At 37.2% G+C, this 21,505-nt stretch overlaps 1 protein-coding gene across 1 annotated transcript in view; it reads right to left on the minus strand.

The window, feature by feature from the left end:
• The window catches only part of LOC122807972, a 157,328-nt gene that overhangs the window by 103,842 nt on the left and 31,981 nt on the right, over positions 1–21,505 (minus strand). Inside the window, exon 4 of the mRNA XM_044078999.1 lies at positions 8,772–8,856. Coding sequence (XP_043934934.1) covers positions 8,772–8,856 — 85 coding nt within the window. The remainder of the gene's footprint in view (positions 1–8,771; positions 8,857–21,505) is intronic.

Raw genomic sequence — 21,505 nt, forward strand, 5'->3', positions numbered from 1 at the left:
AACAGTTCAGCCCAGTCTCCCTGCTATTTATGGTCCATAAACAATATGCAGAGACCCTGAAATTGAGAATGCAAGACCCCAACCGTGTACTAATAGAAAGGGAAATGTTAACTTCCCATAGTTGTGACCAGTGTTGGTCAGGCAGAAATATTTTCTGTATCACTTGAACAAATTGTCACCCTTTATTGCTTCTAAATGACAAAATATACTTTTTGTTTTAAAGCAAATCTCTGTAAAATAAATGCATTAACATACCTTATTGTTTTATATTCTGAAGTGAACCTATCTTGCACATTAAACTGCACTCTGCTCTTTCATTTATGCATCTACACTCACAGTAGCACAACTTGCTCTTATTTGATGCCACAAATGTCATCACACACTAGGTGTGTAAAAGCACACTTTGTTTTAAAGCCATCCTTAGTTAAGCTCATAAGCTCCTACTACTGCATGTAGTCAAGACATTGTGTAGCACACCTTACCCGAGACATTGTGTAGCACACCTTACCAACTGTCAAGTGCACCCTGTTTGACTTGCTAAGGTATACAGTAGGTAAATGGAGACAGAGAATCAAACCCTGCATTACAGGAAGAAACTCATGAACAGCTCATAGCCTTAATCCTCAGTGCTAATTACTAGAGTCACTGACTCCAGCCGTGCAGATAATGGAAAATGGAGTTTAGGTTATACAACAGCAATTTTCTGAAACAGTTGTTGTCTTTCGGCTTTTCACGGTTAGGGGTTGCCACAGCGGAACTCTGGTCCGCTAATGATTGGCAGTAGATTTGACGAACAGTATGATGCTTTATTAAAATTATGCCATTTTGCAATAACAATTCTATGAGGTAGGGTTGTGTGTAATTTATATTTACCCAGATTGTGCTCCCCTGTTTCCTTACTCAGGCTCCACACTCATGGCCACACTTCCCCACAGTGGCTAAACGAACTGTCCAAATCTTTTCCACCATGCACTGCCATACTATCATTTGGAAAAGGCTGACAGGTCAGCCACATTATTTGCATCATAATGTTCTTTGCACATCAAGTTTACAGAACTCCAGCCTTAGAAGGACATTTCTAACATTGCACGAGTTGTTAGTAGTTGTGAACACATTTTATATGCCAACAGAAATTAGTCTTTGAATTTTAATGGTTTGTAATTACAGCTAATAGCTTTAAATGCCTTCTTGGATGATTGGATAAATCGACACTGCAGTGCTGCAAAATGGGGTTGTCTACAGTCCTAGGTGCATCATCCTTTGGATGAGATGTTAAACTGAGGTCCCATCTGCCTGAGCTGCTGGTAGCACAGGTATATGTGAAAGACCCCACTGTACTTAAAAAAAAAAAAAAAAAAAAAAAAAATTAAGGGTTGCTTTAACATTATTCTTATTAATTTCATATCACAAGAAACTATTTACACATTTTTTCATTCATATTTTAAAATGTACATGTTTAACACAATAGAAATTAGCTAAACAATTCCATTTCTTTTAATTTTATAATTTACTGTTCATCCCTCCATCCTCTACAAATTTTATTTTAGCAATAACAATGAAAACAAAATAGTGGAATCCAAATGGTAAGTCCTCCGTTAAGTAGAAACAAACGAACCAAAAGACTGCTGTAAACTAACAACGGATGGAGCCAGGCATACAGGAAACTCAAGCTCCAAGCAAGAACTCAGAAAATAAGGCAGTTCAAATGATTCGGGTAGCAAGCACGAAGTATATATAAAAGCATATAAGCAGCTATGGTCTGATGAAGCTAGATAGTGAAAGCGCTTACCTTTTGTCGACTACAATAAAGGAGATTTTATATGCTTTTATATATATACTTGGACTTTTTGTGCTTGCTACCTGAATCATTTGAACTGCCTTATTTCTTGAGTTTCCTGTATGCCTGGCTCCATCAGTTGTCAGTTTACAAATTCTATTTTGGGTAATATGTCAACCTCTCATTCCTCATCTTATGTAGAACACTCATATTGCCACAAACTGCACTGCATTCCATTTAATATCACATTTCTTTATCACGCTTCCCATAACATGCATATGTATACAGTTAAATCACCCCATTTATAGTTTAACATTTTCAATTTTATTTTTACAGTTAAAATTGTTTCTTCCTTACAAAAAACACCTTTTTCTTCCATTGCCTTATTTCATATTCCCTTATCTAACTTTTTCTTCCATTACCTTATTTCATATTCCCTTATCTATTCTAACTGATCTAATAAAAGTCTTCACAAAAATGCCTTGCTTCATAAAATTTTAACTCCTTTCATGGGTACACCAACAAGTTTTCCAAGATCATGCTGTACCATTTTTTTCTCCTCATGAACATTTACTTTTAACTTCCATGATTTCATTTTATTTCATATTTTTATTCCATCTTGTCCTTTCACCATTTCACATTTTTTTTCCATATAGTTTTATACTTCTCATATGACATCTTAACTTTTTCTCTTTTACCTTTCTCATTTGCAAAAATAAACGCAGAGATGCTAAATGAATCACTGATGTTTTGAATATTTAAAACCACTTTTATTGTAAATGATCTCTTATTAATGGGTTTAGCCCCAAATGAAACAAAGCATATCTAAACGGTTACATTTGAGTGGGAAATACATTCTGTAGATTCTTAAAACATAAGCATTCATAGTGTTTTTTTCTGAAATTATAAACTCTTCCAAAATCTTTCCTACTTTTCTTGTAAAATATATTCTACTTATTTTATCCCATCAGATCCATTACACTTAATTTTATTTAATTGCAAACCAGCTGCTTTCAACAGCATTTCAGTTCTTACTACATCCTCGCTAATACATACCTAGTTTTGTTATTAGAACTAAATAGGTTAATAGGCAAGTGCTAGGCTATTTGGCCATGTAAGCCAGAGAACCAAACCTTGTACCTTGTGTATATGAGGTAAACAGGATAACCATTATGCCACCCTTCAAATCTGAATACTTTATACATGTTGGTCTTTCTTTCCTCCCTTATTTCATACGTACATGTCAGTATTATTGCAATCAATACAAAAAGCACATACTCATTCGGCATCACTTTTTAAACTCCACCCCATTTATCATAACTTGTACCCATGACCTATAACATTTCTTTAGAACATTGTTTCACCTATACAATATGCCAATATAATCTGCCACACAACATGCAACTTAAACCCTTTCAGAAAGTGAGTCATGAAGCAACCATCTTTATTTTTCCCCAGTGTCTCCCACTACTTTTACTGTATTGGTTTTACCTCTCATTTTTATACTGCAAACTCCTTCTACTACCTCATCTAATACTCCCAATCCTTTTTTCCTAATATTTTCAATATAGTTGGCATTCCCTAGTGCTACATGCCTCCAATTTTTTTAAACCCTTTCTTTCATCCTTTTTCCACATACAATTTTTGTCATTCCACCACATCTACCTTCCTTCAACTCATTTAATATTTTTTTAAAGCACTTCTCTTACACCTTTGTTCATTTCCTTACAATACTCATACCTTGGGAACATTCAATATTGGTGTAGATTCATTCCTGAGTTTTTTTTATCTCCTGCTCTATGCCCTCAATGCCTATATAATTGTTCTACTTTTTCAGATATTTTTCCAGTTTCCATTCTTAGCCAACCATTTCTTTTCATACATTTTTCTACAAATTTCTCTACCACCTTTAGAATGCCTTTTTGCTTATACTTTATGCCGCCTTTTCCATTTAAGATACCCTTCTTGCTTTTTCTTTTCCAAAAAAAGCATCCTCTTGATTTTTCTTCATAAAAAATCGTCTGTATAGCATATTTACCTTTAATTTATTCTCGTCACACATCTTTGCTTCCTTACTTTGCCACATCATTGGTCTTAGTTTTTTGTATTTCTTTATGCTGCATCATTTCTTTTTATTCTCCTCTACTTTTAAATATATTTAAATACCCATGTGCTACCCACCAATGTACCATTTTTTATAAAATGGTATAGGATCTTTCCCTAACCTTATTTCCTCCTATATTCTAAACTCTGCACTTCTCTCTGCTCCTTCTCCCTCCTTTATCCGAGCCCCTATACCACAATTTTAGAGAATTGGCAAATTGTACATGAGCATCCCGAATGAAGAACGAACACTCTCTAAAGGGTGTTAATCTACAAGTAATGCCCACTAAAAACGAGTCAGATCAGTGAGCGTGTCTGTGTGTAAGTATACGTCTGCATATGAGTGAAAGCAAGATTGACTGAGCTATTTTCAACTTGCTAAGCAGCATGTTTGCTGTTTAGCAAGTGTAAAACTAAATGGTGTGCATGTGTTTATATTTCTGTGTGTGTGAATGTCTGCTTCCATGCATGAAAGCAAGGTATGACAGAGTGAAGAGTGAGTGATCCAACACTGGCAGCAGCATTTAGGAGGTTTACGTCCCGCTCGCCTCTTAGATCAAGTTAACGGATTAAAACCTAAAATAAAGGGGTAACAAAGGTTCAAAACAGAAACATATTGCTGTTAAAAATTGCTTCAGTAATACGACTTGCATTTTCTGAAGTGCAAATGTGCATGTGGAGGGGATGTGTGTGTGAGACGAAGTCTGTTTGAGATCGGTGGAACACTAGCAGCAGCAAGTAAGAGGTTTGCGTACCTCTCGATCTTTTAACTCAAATCTGGATAAAGCTGGAATAAAGGCTCAAAAATAGGAACACATTTTAAATGTACTTGTAAGGATTTGTGTTAACAATGACTTTTTTTGAAGGAACTAAAGTCTGAAAGTCAAATGTAGGTCATTAGTGACTTTAATCCCCAATGGCTGGCAAGAAACCACTTTAGCAATAAGGAATCAAAAATAAAGAAAACATCTAGATATTTTTAAATTATGTATTCTGGATGTAAAATGCTTCCTCTAACACCATTTACATATACTACAGCAACTTTGAAGCATTAGGCAGAGGAACTACTTTACATAAAAAATATATAAAAAAATATAATTAAAAATCTGAATAAGTAAAATACAATTTTACAGAGATCCCCATAATTTAAGAGCAATGTTACTATCCAGGATGTGTGTTAATGGGTAATTAATGCCCTTTGAGGGGTGTAGAGGCCCTAGGCCTGTGGCATCAGGCATTAGCACACCCCTTGGTGGGCATTAATTACAATAACACACACCCTGTCAGGCATTATTGCTTGCTTAATTACTTCCGATACTTCAGAGCCAGTTGGGTACAGATCTTGGATTCTAGATTTGACCTACTTATTCATACCGGCCCTCTCCTCTACCACTCCTTTTCAGCATTCAAAGCTCTTAACCCGTTTCACTGTTTTTTTTATCTCAGTACAAGCTTCTATTGATTTTCCTAATTTGCAGCTGGGACAGCCATACCTCTCAATTGTCCAGGATTTCACAGATTGCCAAGAGTTTGTTCATAGTTTTCATCTGTACCTCATAATTTGTGTTTTTATAGCAAATCATTGAGGATTGACTTCACTAAACAGACATTTTGAGTTTCACACGTCATATCCTTTAGAAAATACTTGCCAATGCAAAACCTGTTTTTCAAGTGACCAAGTTTATAGAAGTAATATTTAAATTGCCCCAGATTTGGGACATTTATCCCTCCATTATTGTTGGGTTTGTCCAGAATTCTTGTGCTATATTTAGGTGGTATTATGACCACTGTCTCGTCTGTAATCAGTTTCATCCCATGCACCTTCAGTTTTGCATTCCAGTCGTTTATCATTTGCTGAATCAGAATCTGCCTTTAATACCACATCATCTGCATACAGCAGCTTTTTTGACTTGTACCCCCTCACCTGTTTGCTGATGTAACCCATCAGCAATATAAACAGTTGGTTTCAGAGCTGCAATCTATGTACACCCTGGGAATGACTGTAGGAGGCTGAACTCTGCAGGCTGAACTCTGCATTTTTGTCACTAGATCCCAGTACATAGACTGCACAAATTCTAAACTATTGTAAGCCTGCCAAAATCGGCTTTCTTGGGACCCAGTCATTTGTTTTCCCAAAGTATAAGACTGTCTAGTTGGACTCTTCCAGATTTTTCTCCAATCTAACTGCAAACATGGGATCAGTTGTGCTGCATTTCGATACAAATCCAAACTGTTCATCTTCCTTTCTCCTATTCTGCAAATGTGTTTATCATGCGCTCCAGCGCTTTCATGCTGTGTGACAGGAGTTTCACTGTACTGCTCATAGTTGTGAATCTCCTTTCTTCTTGTGCAAAGCTGCAAGAATGCTTATTCTCCAATTTGGGACACCTTTCTCTTTACACTGTGAGGAGTACCCTCAGATACCATACCATTTCTCTCCTAAACTTCCAAACATCTTCACATCAGCAGTGACTACATCAGAGTCTCCCTTTCCATAACTTCGTCTTCCTTAGTGCACTTTGTACTTCCTCTAAGCTGGGTTCTCCTTGCTCTTTCAGTATGTAATGTGCATGTTAGCAGCGGAGAGAATTTTCATTTAGAAGCTTATGGAAGTACTCCATTTACCAATGTTGCTGTTCCGTTAGCCAACCGATACTCCTCCGTAGCTTCTGGAAGCACTCACTCCATATACCACTGTCGCTGTTCCGTTTAGCCAACCGATATTCCTCCGTAGCTTCTGGAAGCACTCACTCCATATACCACTGTCACTGTTCCATTAGCCTTGGTTAGCCAACCAATACTCCTCCGTAGCTTCTGGAAGCACTCACTCCATATACCACTGTCGCTGTTCCGTTAGCCAACCGGTACTCCTCTGTAACTTCTGGAAGCACTCACTCAATATTCCACTGTCGCTGTTCTGTTAGCCAACCGATACTCCTCTGTAGATTCTGGAAGCACTCACTCCATATTCCACTGTCGCTGTTCCATTAGCCAACAGAGACTCCTCCGTAGCGTGGTCCATCTTTTCCATCACCCACATCTTCATGCTCTACTTCCTTCTGAAAACTACTCAAATGTCTGAATTCCCTTACGTCTTGGGAATCTGTTCTGCTGGCTTCACACATGCTATTCTGAGGCACTGCCATTCTTAGATTATTTCTTCCTGGAATTGCTATGTTTTCACTCCAGCCAATTTTCTGGTCTTCAGCCAAGTCACTGTTGACCTTAAGAGTCTTCTCTGACCATTGCCTATAGTGGAGTGTGACTTACCAGTGCTTTATGCTGGGGGCCGACTTGTTTCACTGGGGATGACTTTGCAGACTGACCGTGGAAGTTAAATACTCTGCAAATGTTTAGATGAAACTTTGTTTGTACACCAGTGCAACAAATTCATCCATCCTGTCTCATTACCTCTTTGCTATACACAAAAGTTGCATCATGAGGAGGTGACTATTCAGAGGATTACAAAGAACTTTCACAATCTGATCATAAACGGTTGACAATACAGTGATAACAGTTGACAATACAATGCGAAAAGTAAAACTCTCTCTTTCTCTGCATGATAAATTCAAGGAGGAACACTTATCCTTTTTATGTTACATCCACATTCATTGGTACCAGTGTTGCATTATTTTAGCCTAAATGGTAAAATGTGCCCCAAAAATGATGCAATGTCAGAAACCTTTTCCATTGTAGTATACTGTAGCATTGTAGATAAGAAATTTATAAGGGTACACTAGGAAAAAGAGAAGTTGGTCATTTCTGCCATCAAGAATTAAGCCTTCACTACTGGTGTCAAAATGCACTCCTCTATGATGGAACCATCCGGATCATCTATCTTTAAAATAATTTTGTATAGGGCCAAAACCAATGCAGGCATCTGTACAAACAACCAGGATGGACATTCTACAATAAGTCTCAAAAAGTCACCGATATCCATGGAGGTTCTCTAGACACTAATCACCAGATTCATACCCCTAATATCTGGAGGCAAATGGAAGGCTGCACGGCTCCTTTGTCAGAGGATGAGGATTTTTTTTTTGTCAGAGGATGAGGATTTTTTTTTTCCATCAACAACAGGATTCTTATAGCTTTATTTTTCTCCATTAACAGGTTCCATCTTAACAAAATATTTTTTTCTGATCCTTGACACACCTCTCTGAAATGAAGTTGGATGTTCTTAGCTTACTGCAGCATTCAGTACTTCTCTGCATTATGGCCACAGCCTCAACAGAACATGCATTATACACAACTCTTTAGATGCTATTCATCGACTACAAACATATTTAGTAAAGACTTCTGGCATCATGTCTAGTCCTAAGCCAGTACAGAGGGAAGAATTATGTTACGGTGAAATGAAAACAGTTCTAAAAATAAAGAAAATGGTTACAGGATAATACCCAGAAAAAAGTCTAACATAACAGAGGAATTAATTAAAAGAATGCATGAAATAAGGCAATCTCATACCATCTACCTCAAAACCCAAGAGCAAGGGATATACTGGCTCCTCACTGGGAATATGGCACTACTTGGAGAAGCTGTTTCTAGATAAAGGGGATACGTCAGGTGGGTAAACCCAAATGTTACCATCTAATGCTTCAGTGACCCTCACTCTCTGATGGTATGTATAATATAACATCTAACATGCTTGAATTCATACATACTACAAAAGGTTTAGAGAGATAAATGTAGATATGAAGATTTTCTCTGATTTAGGAGTACCAGCATTCACGATTTTTGTCTCCAATATGAATTTCGTGATTTTGGTAATTTAAGCTTTCAAAGTAGATGTGCAAAGGGTATATCACAAAGTTTATGCTCTGTAGAAAGTCCAAATAAATTTGCGAGTAAACATTTGTATAACCTTAACGTTAAACATTCGATGACTTACCCCTTAGTTTGATTCTTCTGAGCTAGATAATGAAGTGCACACATCTGATACGCTGCCACATAATCATCAGAACAGTTCTCTCGATCTGAAAAACAAGACACCCCATATAAATTAAATCATAATGAAGTGCACACATCTGATACGCTGCCACAATCATCAGAACAGTTCTCTCTATCTGAAAAACAACACCCCATATAAATTAAATCAGTCTACAGAGAAAGAAGCAGTCTGGTGGCAAATGTTTGCAAGAACAGTTACCTCTACACACTAATTCGCTGACATCCTCTACAGTAAAATCTAGAATTTAGTACACGAGATGCAAGGTTTCCCCACAGACACTGGCAGCTCAAGAGAATGAGCTCTAAAGGCAGAACACAACCTTCTACTAACATATAGTTATGAACGTGATTCACCTCTAGAAGTCTAATTAAATGAAACCTGAATGACAGAGAACCTTCCATGTTGTATATACAGAAAACCTATTTCAATTGGTTCATAGGTAGGTACTAGGCTATCTGCCGGAGGGCATTCATAAACCTAGCCAGAGTGTGTCAGCTTTCGCTGCCCCATTGATTAATTAACTGAGCCTCTGTCAAGAAGAGCCAATGAAGTGATCCCAGGGGTGTATTTTCTGTTACCCATCCACTCGTCAAGGTTTTTCTTGAAGAGCGTTAGTGAGGGGCTCTGCCTAATGTAGTTAGGAATTTTGTTCCAAAGCATGGGGAGTCTCTGACAGGAATCTATCCCTCCAACATGTTCTATTTAATGTAGTGGTGAGGTTTAGCTCACTAGAGCGAGTGGCTCACAGTGACTTGGATTTCTTTAGGTGGAGCATGTCCATCAATTCGGAGTTGGACATATCTTTGTAAGTCAGGCAGAGATCACCTCTAAGTAAGCAATTGAGTACAGATGGAGTTTTTCCAGTCGGGCTGCATAGGAAAAATGTTTGAAGCCAGTAATCCTCTTGGTGAGGTAATTATGTGGTATTTCCAGCTGTTGGAAGCGTCTTGTGAGGTACATCCCAAATGGTGCATTGTACTATATGATGGGTCTGATGAGTGACGAGTAGAGGGGCCCTATAACCTCCATTTCTAGATGCAAACCCTTTAGTAATTAGATGGGCTACATAGAAGTATTTCCCAACTACTTTGGCAATATGATTGTCAAAGGAGAGATTACTATCTACCTGGGTCTCTAGATCTCTTATTACCTATTCTGTATTAAGGGGGCTGCCACCTATGTGGTAATTCATGGGTGTTTTGTTTTTCCCAAACGGGATGACTATGCAATTTTTTGGCATTTAGCTTGAGACCATGACTTTGACACCAGGTGTCCATATCAGTAAGGCCCTTTTGGAGAATGCCCATGTCAGCCGGTGAGTCAATTATGGCTCCCAGTTTGCAGTCATCGGCGAACTTGGTTAGCCATAGTCCTCCTGTGTTTGCCTGTACTTCTAAGTATATGCCAAACAGTAGGGATCCCAGGACTGTGCCTTGTGGGACACCACTTGTGACTGGTTTAGAGTTGGACCTGGAGCCCGCTATTCTTACTGTGCGAGTTCTGTCTGTATGCCAGTTGGCAACCCATCTTGTGATGTAGGGGTTTATGTTCAGGCTGGCGAGTTTTTCTATAATTCCCGAGTGGGGAATGGTGTCAAAAGCCTTGGCGAGGTCAAGGTAGGCCGTGTGAACTACCTTCCCCTCATCTATGGCCTTGGTGACCGTCTCCAAGAAGTCAACCAGGTTTAGTAGGCATGATCTGCCCTTAAAGCCAAACTGGGTTGGGTCAAGTGTTTGGAGGTTCCCAATGTCTTTGTTAATGAGTTCCATGATAATGCACTCCATAGCCTTGCAGACCAGGCTAGTCAGGCTTATGGGGTGATAGTTACCAGGGTCAGTTGTGGCCTCTCCTGGAATTGCTGTGTGCCATTCTATGGGCATGTAGCCTGTGGAGAGGCTGAGGTTGAACAGTGTGTTTAGGTGGGGGGGGATAGTTCGTTCTGTAGTTCATGAGAGATGCAGCCTGGGACACCATCTGGCCCCATTGACAATGCTTTTGGCTTTTAAAAGGGCTGTTTTCACCTGTTGCGTCTGATTTCCAGGACACTACACTTTTCCAATATTGTTGTGGGCACTTTTGTGGGTGAGAGGGGGTGAAGTTTGCACTGAATCTATCTGCCAGGATGTTGGCAATATCAGTGGGTTCTGTATATTTTGTGCTATTTTGCACTAGTTCAGAGCATATCTGCAAGTTGCCACTTAGATTCTTGACATAGCTATATAAGGTTTGTGGTTATCTTTCGAATCCTTTGCTATTTTTCTTTCGAATTTAGCCTTGGAGGATTTTATGAGGGACCTTAGTTTCTTACGGATACTGCTCAGGGATGTCTTTCCTTCTTGGGATTTGCTTTTTTTTCTGAACTAGTTTCCTCCTTCTATTGTTTAGCCTGTTTATGGCAGGGGTCCACCAGACTGGTTTCCTTCTCTTAGGGGAGTGAGTCTTGGTTTTGCTAGGGATGGCATGATGATTAGTTTATGGTCTGATCTAACCAGTGATAGGTTGACCTCCGGTGTGGAACACCTGTCACCCATGTTGGTGATAACCAGGTCCAATATGTTTTCACCTCTGATAGGGGAGTTTACCAGCTGATCCAGGGCATTTGAGTTGATAGATTCCAGGAAGCGCTGGACCTGGGAGTTTGTATTCGAGTAGTTTTCCCAGTTAGCGGTAGGGTAATTTACGCTTTGGTTTTAAATGAAGCTTTAAGCCTGAAGTTTTAAATTTTCAACATTAAGGTTTCAATGCTATCTTCTAGCTCCGTGGTGGTCAACTCAGGAATATTTTCTGTTTTTTTCTCACTTGTTTGCACCTGGGAAGACTTTTAGCAGCTAAGGAAGGTTTTTTCTGCAATTATGTAATATACAGGACATATTACTTACAAGGACAACCTGGATACCAAAATAAAGTTTCAAAGAAGAGACCAGAAAGTAGACATAGCATTTAAAAATTCTTATGAAATGATAAAGTACACAAATCAGCAGTATGGAAAAAGCTTTACATGATCATGAAGGGAGAATAAATGAAGGCGAGTCTCAGACTGAATTTCTTTTAACTGTCTCAGATAAAGTTGATTTAGAAAACAGACTGCGATGAAATAACAATTGAGGTATACCCGAAAAGTGTGTGGGAGAAAATATTATAAACTTCTTAGCTTAGCTTTATAAATCTACCTGAAACTTTATCTTTTGGAACTGAAAAGGTACATAGGTCTCCAAGAACACCTTTGGAGGATGAAAACTTGCTGCAGTGTTCAATTATACTTAAGTTTATGTCTAGCTTAGAAAAAGATCAAATACCAAAAAACAGCATGGTCCAGGCCCACCTATTAAAGTAGGTTAACAGTCAATTTTGACAATGATTATTCCAGTAAAGCAATGAGTAAAAACAAACATCCTCCTTACCACTGATCAAGGAAGTTATAAAACCACTTTGGTGTTTTCTGCAAAGATCAAACTATTTTTCCTGAAGAAATTAAAATATTTCACACTGGAGGAGGCATTCACTTTTGTCAAACATAAAATCCTTAATACTGAACAAATGGATTGGAACAGTACCCCTCTCAAGAGGCAGAGTGAGCTGAATTCCTAGAAAACTGCTTCTAAAATTAAAAAGCTTAAAAATAAGCGACATTCTCTAAATGCAGGACTTATTTTCTGAAACAAAAAATCTACCCTTTAAGTAAAAGGTTTGTATTGGACATTAAGCTTCAAACAAATATGTATTTATATTTCAAGCTAAAACATTTTTCATAAGGAATATTAATGGTTAGTTTTTTCTATATTTACAGTGAAAGATTTCATGCATTTCATTTAACTAAACTAAATGTCAGGTTGGCGTCTTTCCTCCTAATGTTTTTTTAATCTTTTGCATTGTCAGATTGGCATCTGTTTTCTTATTTTTTTAAACATCTGCATTGCCACTAGCCTGCTTTTCTCAATTTTTATTTATTTTTTTATTTATTTTACATTTGTTAGGGCTAGTCTAACTGGATATATTTCCATTTTCAGCAGAGGCCCGGGGAGAAAAGCTCCACATAGAGATAAAAACAGTTACATAGTATGCAAAAAATGAGCGGAAATAAAATGAGATGGGAATAGACAACTATACAGTATAACATCATAGGATTCAACATTTACTAGTTTAATGTATAAGGGTGGGTGTGACTTATAAATAGGTTCATAGATTAGTACTAGGCCAACTCTCCTTGTGGACCATTTTAAGCCTAGCCAATTACCTCATGTGAGAATCAAACCCTGCACCTTGGATGTACAAGGTAAACACCTTAACCATTAAGCCAATCTCCCACCCCTACTTATCCCATATTAGACTATTGATTTACAAGTTGAATGACTGTTAATTTCTACATTTTGGCTGCCCTAACTCTTACTAAATAACTAAACAGTAGCATTTCCTTTGACTTGGTTTCCATCTTGCTGTGATATATTGTCTATCCAAACTATTCTATTACTGCATGCTTCCTCCACTCTTGTAGTGCAATTATATCCCCCTCTGACCCTTCATCTCATGCCTTTGTGTATACACTTTAATCTAATGCTGTATATGCACTTCAAACTGAATCCTATTGTCCCATTCTGACCTTACTGTTTTACCTACTGTACCTTATATATCCTACTCAGCTTTGTCATCCATCTTACATACATGTATCTTGCACATTTGCCCACTACTAGTTCTTGCCTTACTCAACTGGCCTTCTTCCTCTTCTTTCCTAGATATTTTCTCTGCTGTTTTCAGCCATTCACCCAAAGTATCTCTAATTTCTCTGACACATGGTTTTGGGACTAGCACTGATAACACTGAACCAAAATACGTTCATGAATCAGACTAATTGCATTTATTGTACTCTGCCTTTACCATACCACTAGAACTTGCACTCCTCCTTCCTATCTTTATCTCCAAGAATTTAAATATCTTCCTCTGCTTATATTTGCTCTTATCCACCCTTCCTTATGTAATTTGCCACTCAATTTATTGCTGGCTCACGTTTGGATAAGACATAAAATTAAGAATACTTCTTGGGTATTTAAATACACTTTTGGAAAAGAATGTAAATATTATATCTTCTCTAAACTTTTCTCTTTCCAAAAGGGCCTGTCTTCACCGATTGTTTTTGTTTTGCCTGTGCTGTTTCTTGCTCTGTATAGCCTTGCTATGCTTGGGATCACTTCACTCACTAACCTACCCCCATTCCCACCCACCCTACTCAATTACATTTATAGTAACCATAACTCCTCCCCCCTCACCGTAACTACCCAAAAACACTATTTCCAAATGTCATACAAACACTTACCAATTTGTAGTTATTGCACCAAAATTACTCTTTCCCCACTCAAACTCTTCTAACAATACAAACTCAATCTTCCTGTTAATTGCCTATTTACTTCATCCTATACTCAACCTTACTACTCTCCCCCACCTATTTTTTTTCACCCATCCACATCTAATTTTTACTCTACAACATGCTATCACCTTCACATTCTACTATCTTCATAATATCCTTATCACCACACTTCCACACAAGCCACTTACCTCAAATGCACACTAACAGCTACACAGTGAAAACATCTACCCTGGCTTCACTTCTAGAGGCACACACACAACTTCTGAAATATATCTGCCAGCCTGAGTATAACCCAATTCATCTTACTAAACCCAAATTCCGTTCCTTCAGAAATAAATCCAAATTAAAAAAAACTATATATAATCTCTAAGTACACAAAACCTACCCACCTCTACCATTTCTACCACCTCGTCAAACTTTCCCTATGTGGAGATATTCATTCCAACCCTCGACCCCCCACAAATCATTCCCCTCACCTCAATTCCCCCCTCTAGCATATTACAGCTGGTAACAGTAAACATAAGTAGTATCTGCAACAAAATTTCAAAATTCCATTCATGGCTTGCACATTACTGATCAGTGTCACTGAAACTTGGTTAAAATCACGTATACAAAACACAGAAATAGTCCCTCCAGGATTTAACATACTAAGAAATAACAGAACCCTAAAAAAGGTGGTGTACAACTAACTTTTCATAACACCTTTACAATAATTACTAAAGGATACAACAGGTTTTGAGAGGGGGTAACAGAAATTCTTATGGCACTGTCACAAGTAAATACAAAACAGATATGTATTGCAGTAGTGTATATACCCCTGGCCAAAATAGTCCTACATTAGAAGGTTTTCTGTCCTGGACTACTGATAACCTCTCCAATGCAACTATTATGAGCAATATAAAAATAAATGGCAAAATTTGATCACTGAAACAATCAAATAGCATTAACCTTCATGGTTTTACACATCTTTCACCACTCCTACCAGAATGTAAAATAGTAATCACCTACCGAGGTGCTACCTTAGACTGGATCCTGGTCTCAGATCCCCTTAAATATTTGATTTCTGTCACACTTCCAAATACCTTAAGTCACCAGTCCACAACCACTGGGCCACAAACTGCTACCGGCCATGGATTATCTGCTACCAGGCCACAAGGCATGGAATGAAAGTGAAATGGAAAAGTGAGTGTGTGCATGTATGTGTATGAGTGCGTTTGTGTGTCCATCAGCATGTGTGTATGAAAGCAGAATGTACGTGTGTGTGTGTGTTTGTGTGTGAGAGAGAGAGAGAGAGAGAGAGCAGTGAGACTGAGTTAGCAATTATAATAAAAGTTAAGGAAACAAAAAAAAGTGTGTGTGTATATATATATATATATATATATATATATATATATATATATATATATATATATATATATATATATATATATATATATATGTTTGTCCACATGTGAGTGAATGTGTGCATGAAAGTGAGTCAGTGTGCGTGTGAGAGAGGTCAAGAGAGTGAGAACGATCTTGTGTGAGTGAATGCATGTATGAAAGCAAGAGAGACTGTGTGTGCGTGTGTGAGGATGCGTGCACGAAAGCAGAGTGTGTGTGTGCATCTGTGTGTGCACATGTGTGTGTGTGTATGTGTGAGAGAGAAAAAAAAAAGTAGGAGGGATCCCTAGCAGCAGCAGATAGGTTTGCATAGATCTCTACCATACCACTCAACCTCTTGCACAATAAATCTGGACAAAGCTACAGATAATAGGGACAGATTTTAAATATTGCTTTCACAAATGTGGAAAGTCAATAAGGCTGCCATTAGGTTTACGTACCTCTCACAATAAATGTGGATATGTACCTGTCAACCTCAGAGCAAGATCCTGGGACAAAGCAAAAATAATGTGGGGACAAAGGCCCAAAAATAGAGACACTTAAGTAATGCTTTTACAAACTTAGGAAGTAGACAGAAATACAGGCTTTGCATTAGCATGTATTTTCGGAATGGTATGAAGTCTGAAACTCAATTTTATGAATTCAAACCTCAAAAATCTGTCAGAAAACAGTTTTATGAGAATCCAACAAAAAATATGATGCAAAAATCTGGACATTCAATGAAAATCTGTACAGCTAAGAGGTTTGCTAGACTGAGACACATAGGGACAGATTTTAAATATTGCTCTTATAAACTTAGAAAGTCAATAAGGTTGCCATTAGGTTTATTTGCCTCGACCATAGGTCAATGTTATGCTGTTAAGCAGAATGTACACTTTTTTTGTAATTATTGCAAACTTTTCATTGTACTTTGGAGCTTTTCTCCCTGGGTGCCAGCTGAAAATGGACTTCTAGTTCAGTCAAACCTCCCAGGTAAACAAATGTCAAATAAATAATTATGCACTTATGTGCACAATGACTGGTCCGTGGAAAATTGTCTTACATGAAACCAGTCCTTAGTGCAAAAAAAAGGTTGGAGACTACTGTCTTAAGTGACCACCTTACCAGCATATACCCATAGGGCTTCCCCCTCAAGGGACAAACCACACAGCTATAAAATGAAGTTTAACCAATTTCAATCAAGAATTATTTAATAACATCTTAAAAACCATCAACTGATGCTCATTAAAAACATTACCACTACATAATACCATCAGGCACTTCAACAAACTCTTTAAGACACACTCAATAACTTAGCCTATCTCCGAACTAAAAGGACAAAAATAAACCCTGCACCCTGGCCAACCAAAGCTAGAAATCAAATATGACAAATATTACAAACCAGAGACTGATCCCCAATCTACTTATTTATAAGCAGCTGTTATAAAGCTAAAAAACTAGTCATTGCTGACCAGAAATATTACTTCTCTGAACAAATGTCCAGCCAAAGCAACAATCCAAAAAGATTGTAGAAATCTATCTCAGCACTCCTAACACCTGGGTGCACACAAAACCCCTATAAACACCCATCTTTAATAGCTGATACATTCAGTACTCACTTCACTAATAGCATTCTTAAACTTGTGAACAATTCCACACCTAATAAACTTCAACCCTACAGAAAATCCTATTCCTCCCTTTTCCTCAGCATCTAATAACTATACCACCTCTACCTCCTCATACCAGGTTACTTCTATATCTAGCATTCCATCTACCTTCTCATTACAACCCATTTCTACTTCACTAATGCACAAGCTACTTCTCAAGCTAAAAGCTTGTGCCCTCTCCACTGATGACCTTCCATCAGAATATCTAAAACTTGCTGCAGAATCAATAGCATACCCTATCAGCATTCTGATAAATTGATTATAGAATTTGAAGTCCCTAACCTCTGGAGGAACTCTATCATAACCCCCTTAACACAAAGGTGGAAAACTAATGAACAAATTACTGACTTTGCTCTATTCTCTCCCCTCTATCCAAATTGTAGGCGATATGTATACATGCACAACTACTGAAACATCTTAAATAATCTCCCACCCAACATGGTTTTCAACCAGTACACAGCACAACCACTGCTTTAATATCCTTCATAGATGCTGTTAAAGCCATAGACTGGCCGAATAACTTCAGTGATCTTATTAGATCTACCAAAGGCCTCTGACACAGTATCACATCATAAACTCTTACAACTTTCTACATTAGGATGCTCTCAATTTATTCTAAAATGGTCTAATTACCTAACCAATAGGCAGCACTGTGTTAGGTGGCAAACTAGTCTATCACGATACCAGGTTAATAAAACAGCTGTCCCACAAAAAGTCATTCTTGGACCCTTACAGTTCAATATTTTCACTAACAACCTACACTGCTTCCCTTCAAAGCCCACTCATTCAATATGCTGATTCAACCATAATCTGTTCCTCCAACAACCTCCAATACCTTTTAAGAACAATACAAGATGCCTTCACCTCAACTGAAACTTTAAAAATATACTGTGAAATATAGAAATTCCCAATTGCTAAAGGCTGCTCAACCAAACAAAAATATTTAGAAAACAAGCAGAGCTAAGCCACCACGGACAAACATTTATTCAAATGAAATTTGGTTAAATGAAGCACAATTACTACTTAATCTTAATATACAAAGATAGCTGCCCCACCTTAAAACCCATCTTACAGCCCTACACTTCATCTAGAACTCTCCATTCCATTGACAAATGGCTTTTAACTGTATACAAACCTAACAGAGAGCTGATTATAGCTTCTACTCCTTTAATAAAGCAAAACTATGGGATGCCTTACCTCCAAATATCAGTGCCTTGGATATTTTTAAGACTTTCAAGCTAACATTAAAAATGACCTTCTTAACACTCACGTGTGCCCTTGCTCCTTAAAGATAACTAGACAAATTTCTTATCTTTCAACTATCTTCCTTCTCCACCTATTCTTATTCTCCCATCTTTCTCCCTCCCCTTCTCCTATTACCCCCTCACTTCTGTTCTTGGACCCAATCTGCCCAGATTCCGCTCTTCTCCCTTTAATCTTTTAACTTAGTCCCTTTTTTCCAAAGCCACTTTCAAAACAATTTTATATACTAACTAAATTTTACTTAAGTAAATCTTTCAATACTGTACTCCCATACCTTACAGTTTAAACTATAATGCACCTCTTTTCCTTATTCTAAAGTATATTCTTCCTATAATACTGTTTAGACCTCCTTATGCTTATAGATTTAAATAACTGCAGTATACTATATTTATGTATGACTATTGTTTGTTCTTCTACCATTGTATAGCTTCAACCTTGAACTTAGACATTTTCCAAATTGCTACAGAAAAGAAGTTTGATCTACACTATGTAAATTGTACAAAGGTTTGTATTTGCTGGAGCTCTTCCCAGTCACCCAATGTCAATAAATAATAAATTAAAAAATGTAATTTATAAATGTTAAATAGTCCCTGTAAGAAATGGTGATTAAATTGTAAGCAATAGATTTGGTAACTAAGATATATAAGCTAAGATTTTGTTTAACTTTGCTTAGTAAGAGCAATGATGGAGATTTTGTTTTTCTTTGTTCCTTTGCAACACGTTCCTTTCACGGGTCATTCATGAAGCAAGTAACATGTAAAGCTTGAAAACAAAAGAATGTTCTAGTTATGTCAGAAAGCTGGATTCCTGCTTGCCTTGCTTCCCACCATGAGCTGTTCTGAAAATCAAGTCAAAATTCATCACTGATGTTTGCGAAAATAAAAAGGAATGTGCTTTTTTTCCAAGTATATGCGAGAAATCTACTCAAAATAACTTTTTTCTTTTCCAAGTGAATTAGTAGTTTTATATTCAGCTATTGCTGACATAACTTGCTTACATTTTGCTGAATTTTAATAGCCTATGCTGTAGTGTTATTAACTCTATCTGTACATATTAATGGAAAGTTGGATGCTTGTTGCTGATTATACCAGTTTAAAAGAATTAAGAAGAATGGAAGAATGAGAAACGTACAGAGGAAATTACCAGATACTGTGTGTTGTGAGTTGTCATTCTCACATGCTGTAACCAAATTCTAATGTCTGGATATGAAGCTTGGACTAGAATAGGAGTTCACAATGGCTAAAAATAGACATTCAAATTAAACAAGCAGGAATTTTATATGTAGTCAAGATTGCTTGTAATACTAGAATTAACAAGAACATCTGATCAATACTATGCATATGCACAAGCAATGCGATATCTATTACGATTAATGAAAGATCAGTAAGTTAAGAAATATACACATACTGTAATCTCTAACAGATCTGATGATTAAATAGCTCTTTGATGGGAGATTTTAGAAATACAAGTTGTATAGAATAAGGTAGAATATTAGTGAGCAAATAAATCAGAAAACATTTAAAAAACTGCTTATAAGATAGATATATATTACATATACAAGATCTCTTATAATTTCCATAGAAAAGCATATAAAATATTTGAAAATATTATGAACGCTGAAATGTGAAGCTTGGTGATGTGAACTTGGAAACTTTCTGTATATTGTATGTTATTAGATTCACTATTATTACCGGAAGTAACTAATTTTGTAAGTCAGAGCTCTGTGCGCTGTTTTTCCTAGAACAAGAAGTAGATATTTTATTATGCTTGAGCCCAGGAAGGGAGAAGGGGGTTTGAATTAAGCACACTAACTTTTGAATACAATATAGACTGCAATTTTTTTTATTATAGAAATAGCAAGGCATTATCTTTGACCTCAGTAATGTACATATTACAAATTAACTCCGATATTTTATTAGAGCTATAAAATGTGCATTTTTTTAGCACGAAGAATACTTATGTGCATTGACTTTCCTTTTGTTATAACAGTTTAGTATGATAAGATTACCAGTCACCTGTACATTTAAATACATCTCTCTCTCTCTCTTCAGGTCATACTTTCTTCTACTTTGTTTAGAGATTTAGTTCTGTGTGGTGACATGCGTGAACGGGCGTTCCTTCGTTAAAGGTTGTGCGTTAGGCCTGGCAAGCCAGCATGTAAAACTCTACTGCCAATCATTAGCGGACCGGAGTTCTGCTGTGGCAACCCCTAACCGGGAAAAAGCCGAAAGACACAAACATTTGTTTAGAGATTTAGTTACAATAATGCTGAATGAGTGAAAAATTTGGGAATAATTTGGGAATATTTAATGGATAAGTTCTACTTCTATTACACAAATAGGTGCAGTGGTTAGCATCATCACCTCACAGCAAGAAGTTCTCCAGTTTGATTCTCAGCTGAGGTGCCTTCTGTGCAGAGTCCGCAAGTCCTCCCTGTGTTCATGTGGGTGTGCTCCAGTTTCCTCCCACATTCCGAGGACATGCATCTGGAATGTTTCTCCCTGGGCCTCCACTGAAAATGGGTTCTGCCCCAGTCGGACTTTCCCAGTAAACAAATGTTGTAGCATTTAATATTTGGGATTAATAGAAGAGGATTATTAAACTTATGTAGTAATGGATGAATAGTTTTGAATGGCAAGATATATAACTAGTTTGTTTTAGCATATACATACACACACACATATATATATATATATATATATATATATATATATATAATTTGTGAGTCATGGTAGCTGTTGGCTAGACTTTTGATAAATTTTTAGGCATTGCTGTTATTTATTTATGATGTTCAGCAGTTTAGTTTGTACAGAGGAAGAAATCAAAACATGTGGAATGTTAAGACAGTATTGGAGGAATGCATTACAGTCTTGTATACAAATAAAATAACATGGTGGATAAATGTGCCATATTATCTTTTAAAAGAAATCTTAAATACACAGTATGGATAGTTTTAATCTATTAATATAAATGGATTAAATAATGGCAACAGAGGAGAGGACCTGCTTTACTTTGGAGAAACT

The sequence above is a fragment of the Protopterus annectens genome, chromosome 8.part0 (genome assembly GCF_019279795.1).
Source record: "Protopterus annectens isolate FY-2018-M chromosome 8.part0, PAN1.0, whole genome shotgun sequence".
Taxonomy (NCBI): Eukaryota; Metazoa; Chordata; order Ceratodontiformes; family Protopteridae; genus Protopterus; species Protopterus annectens.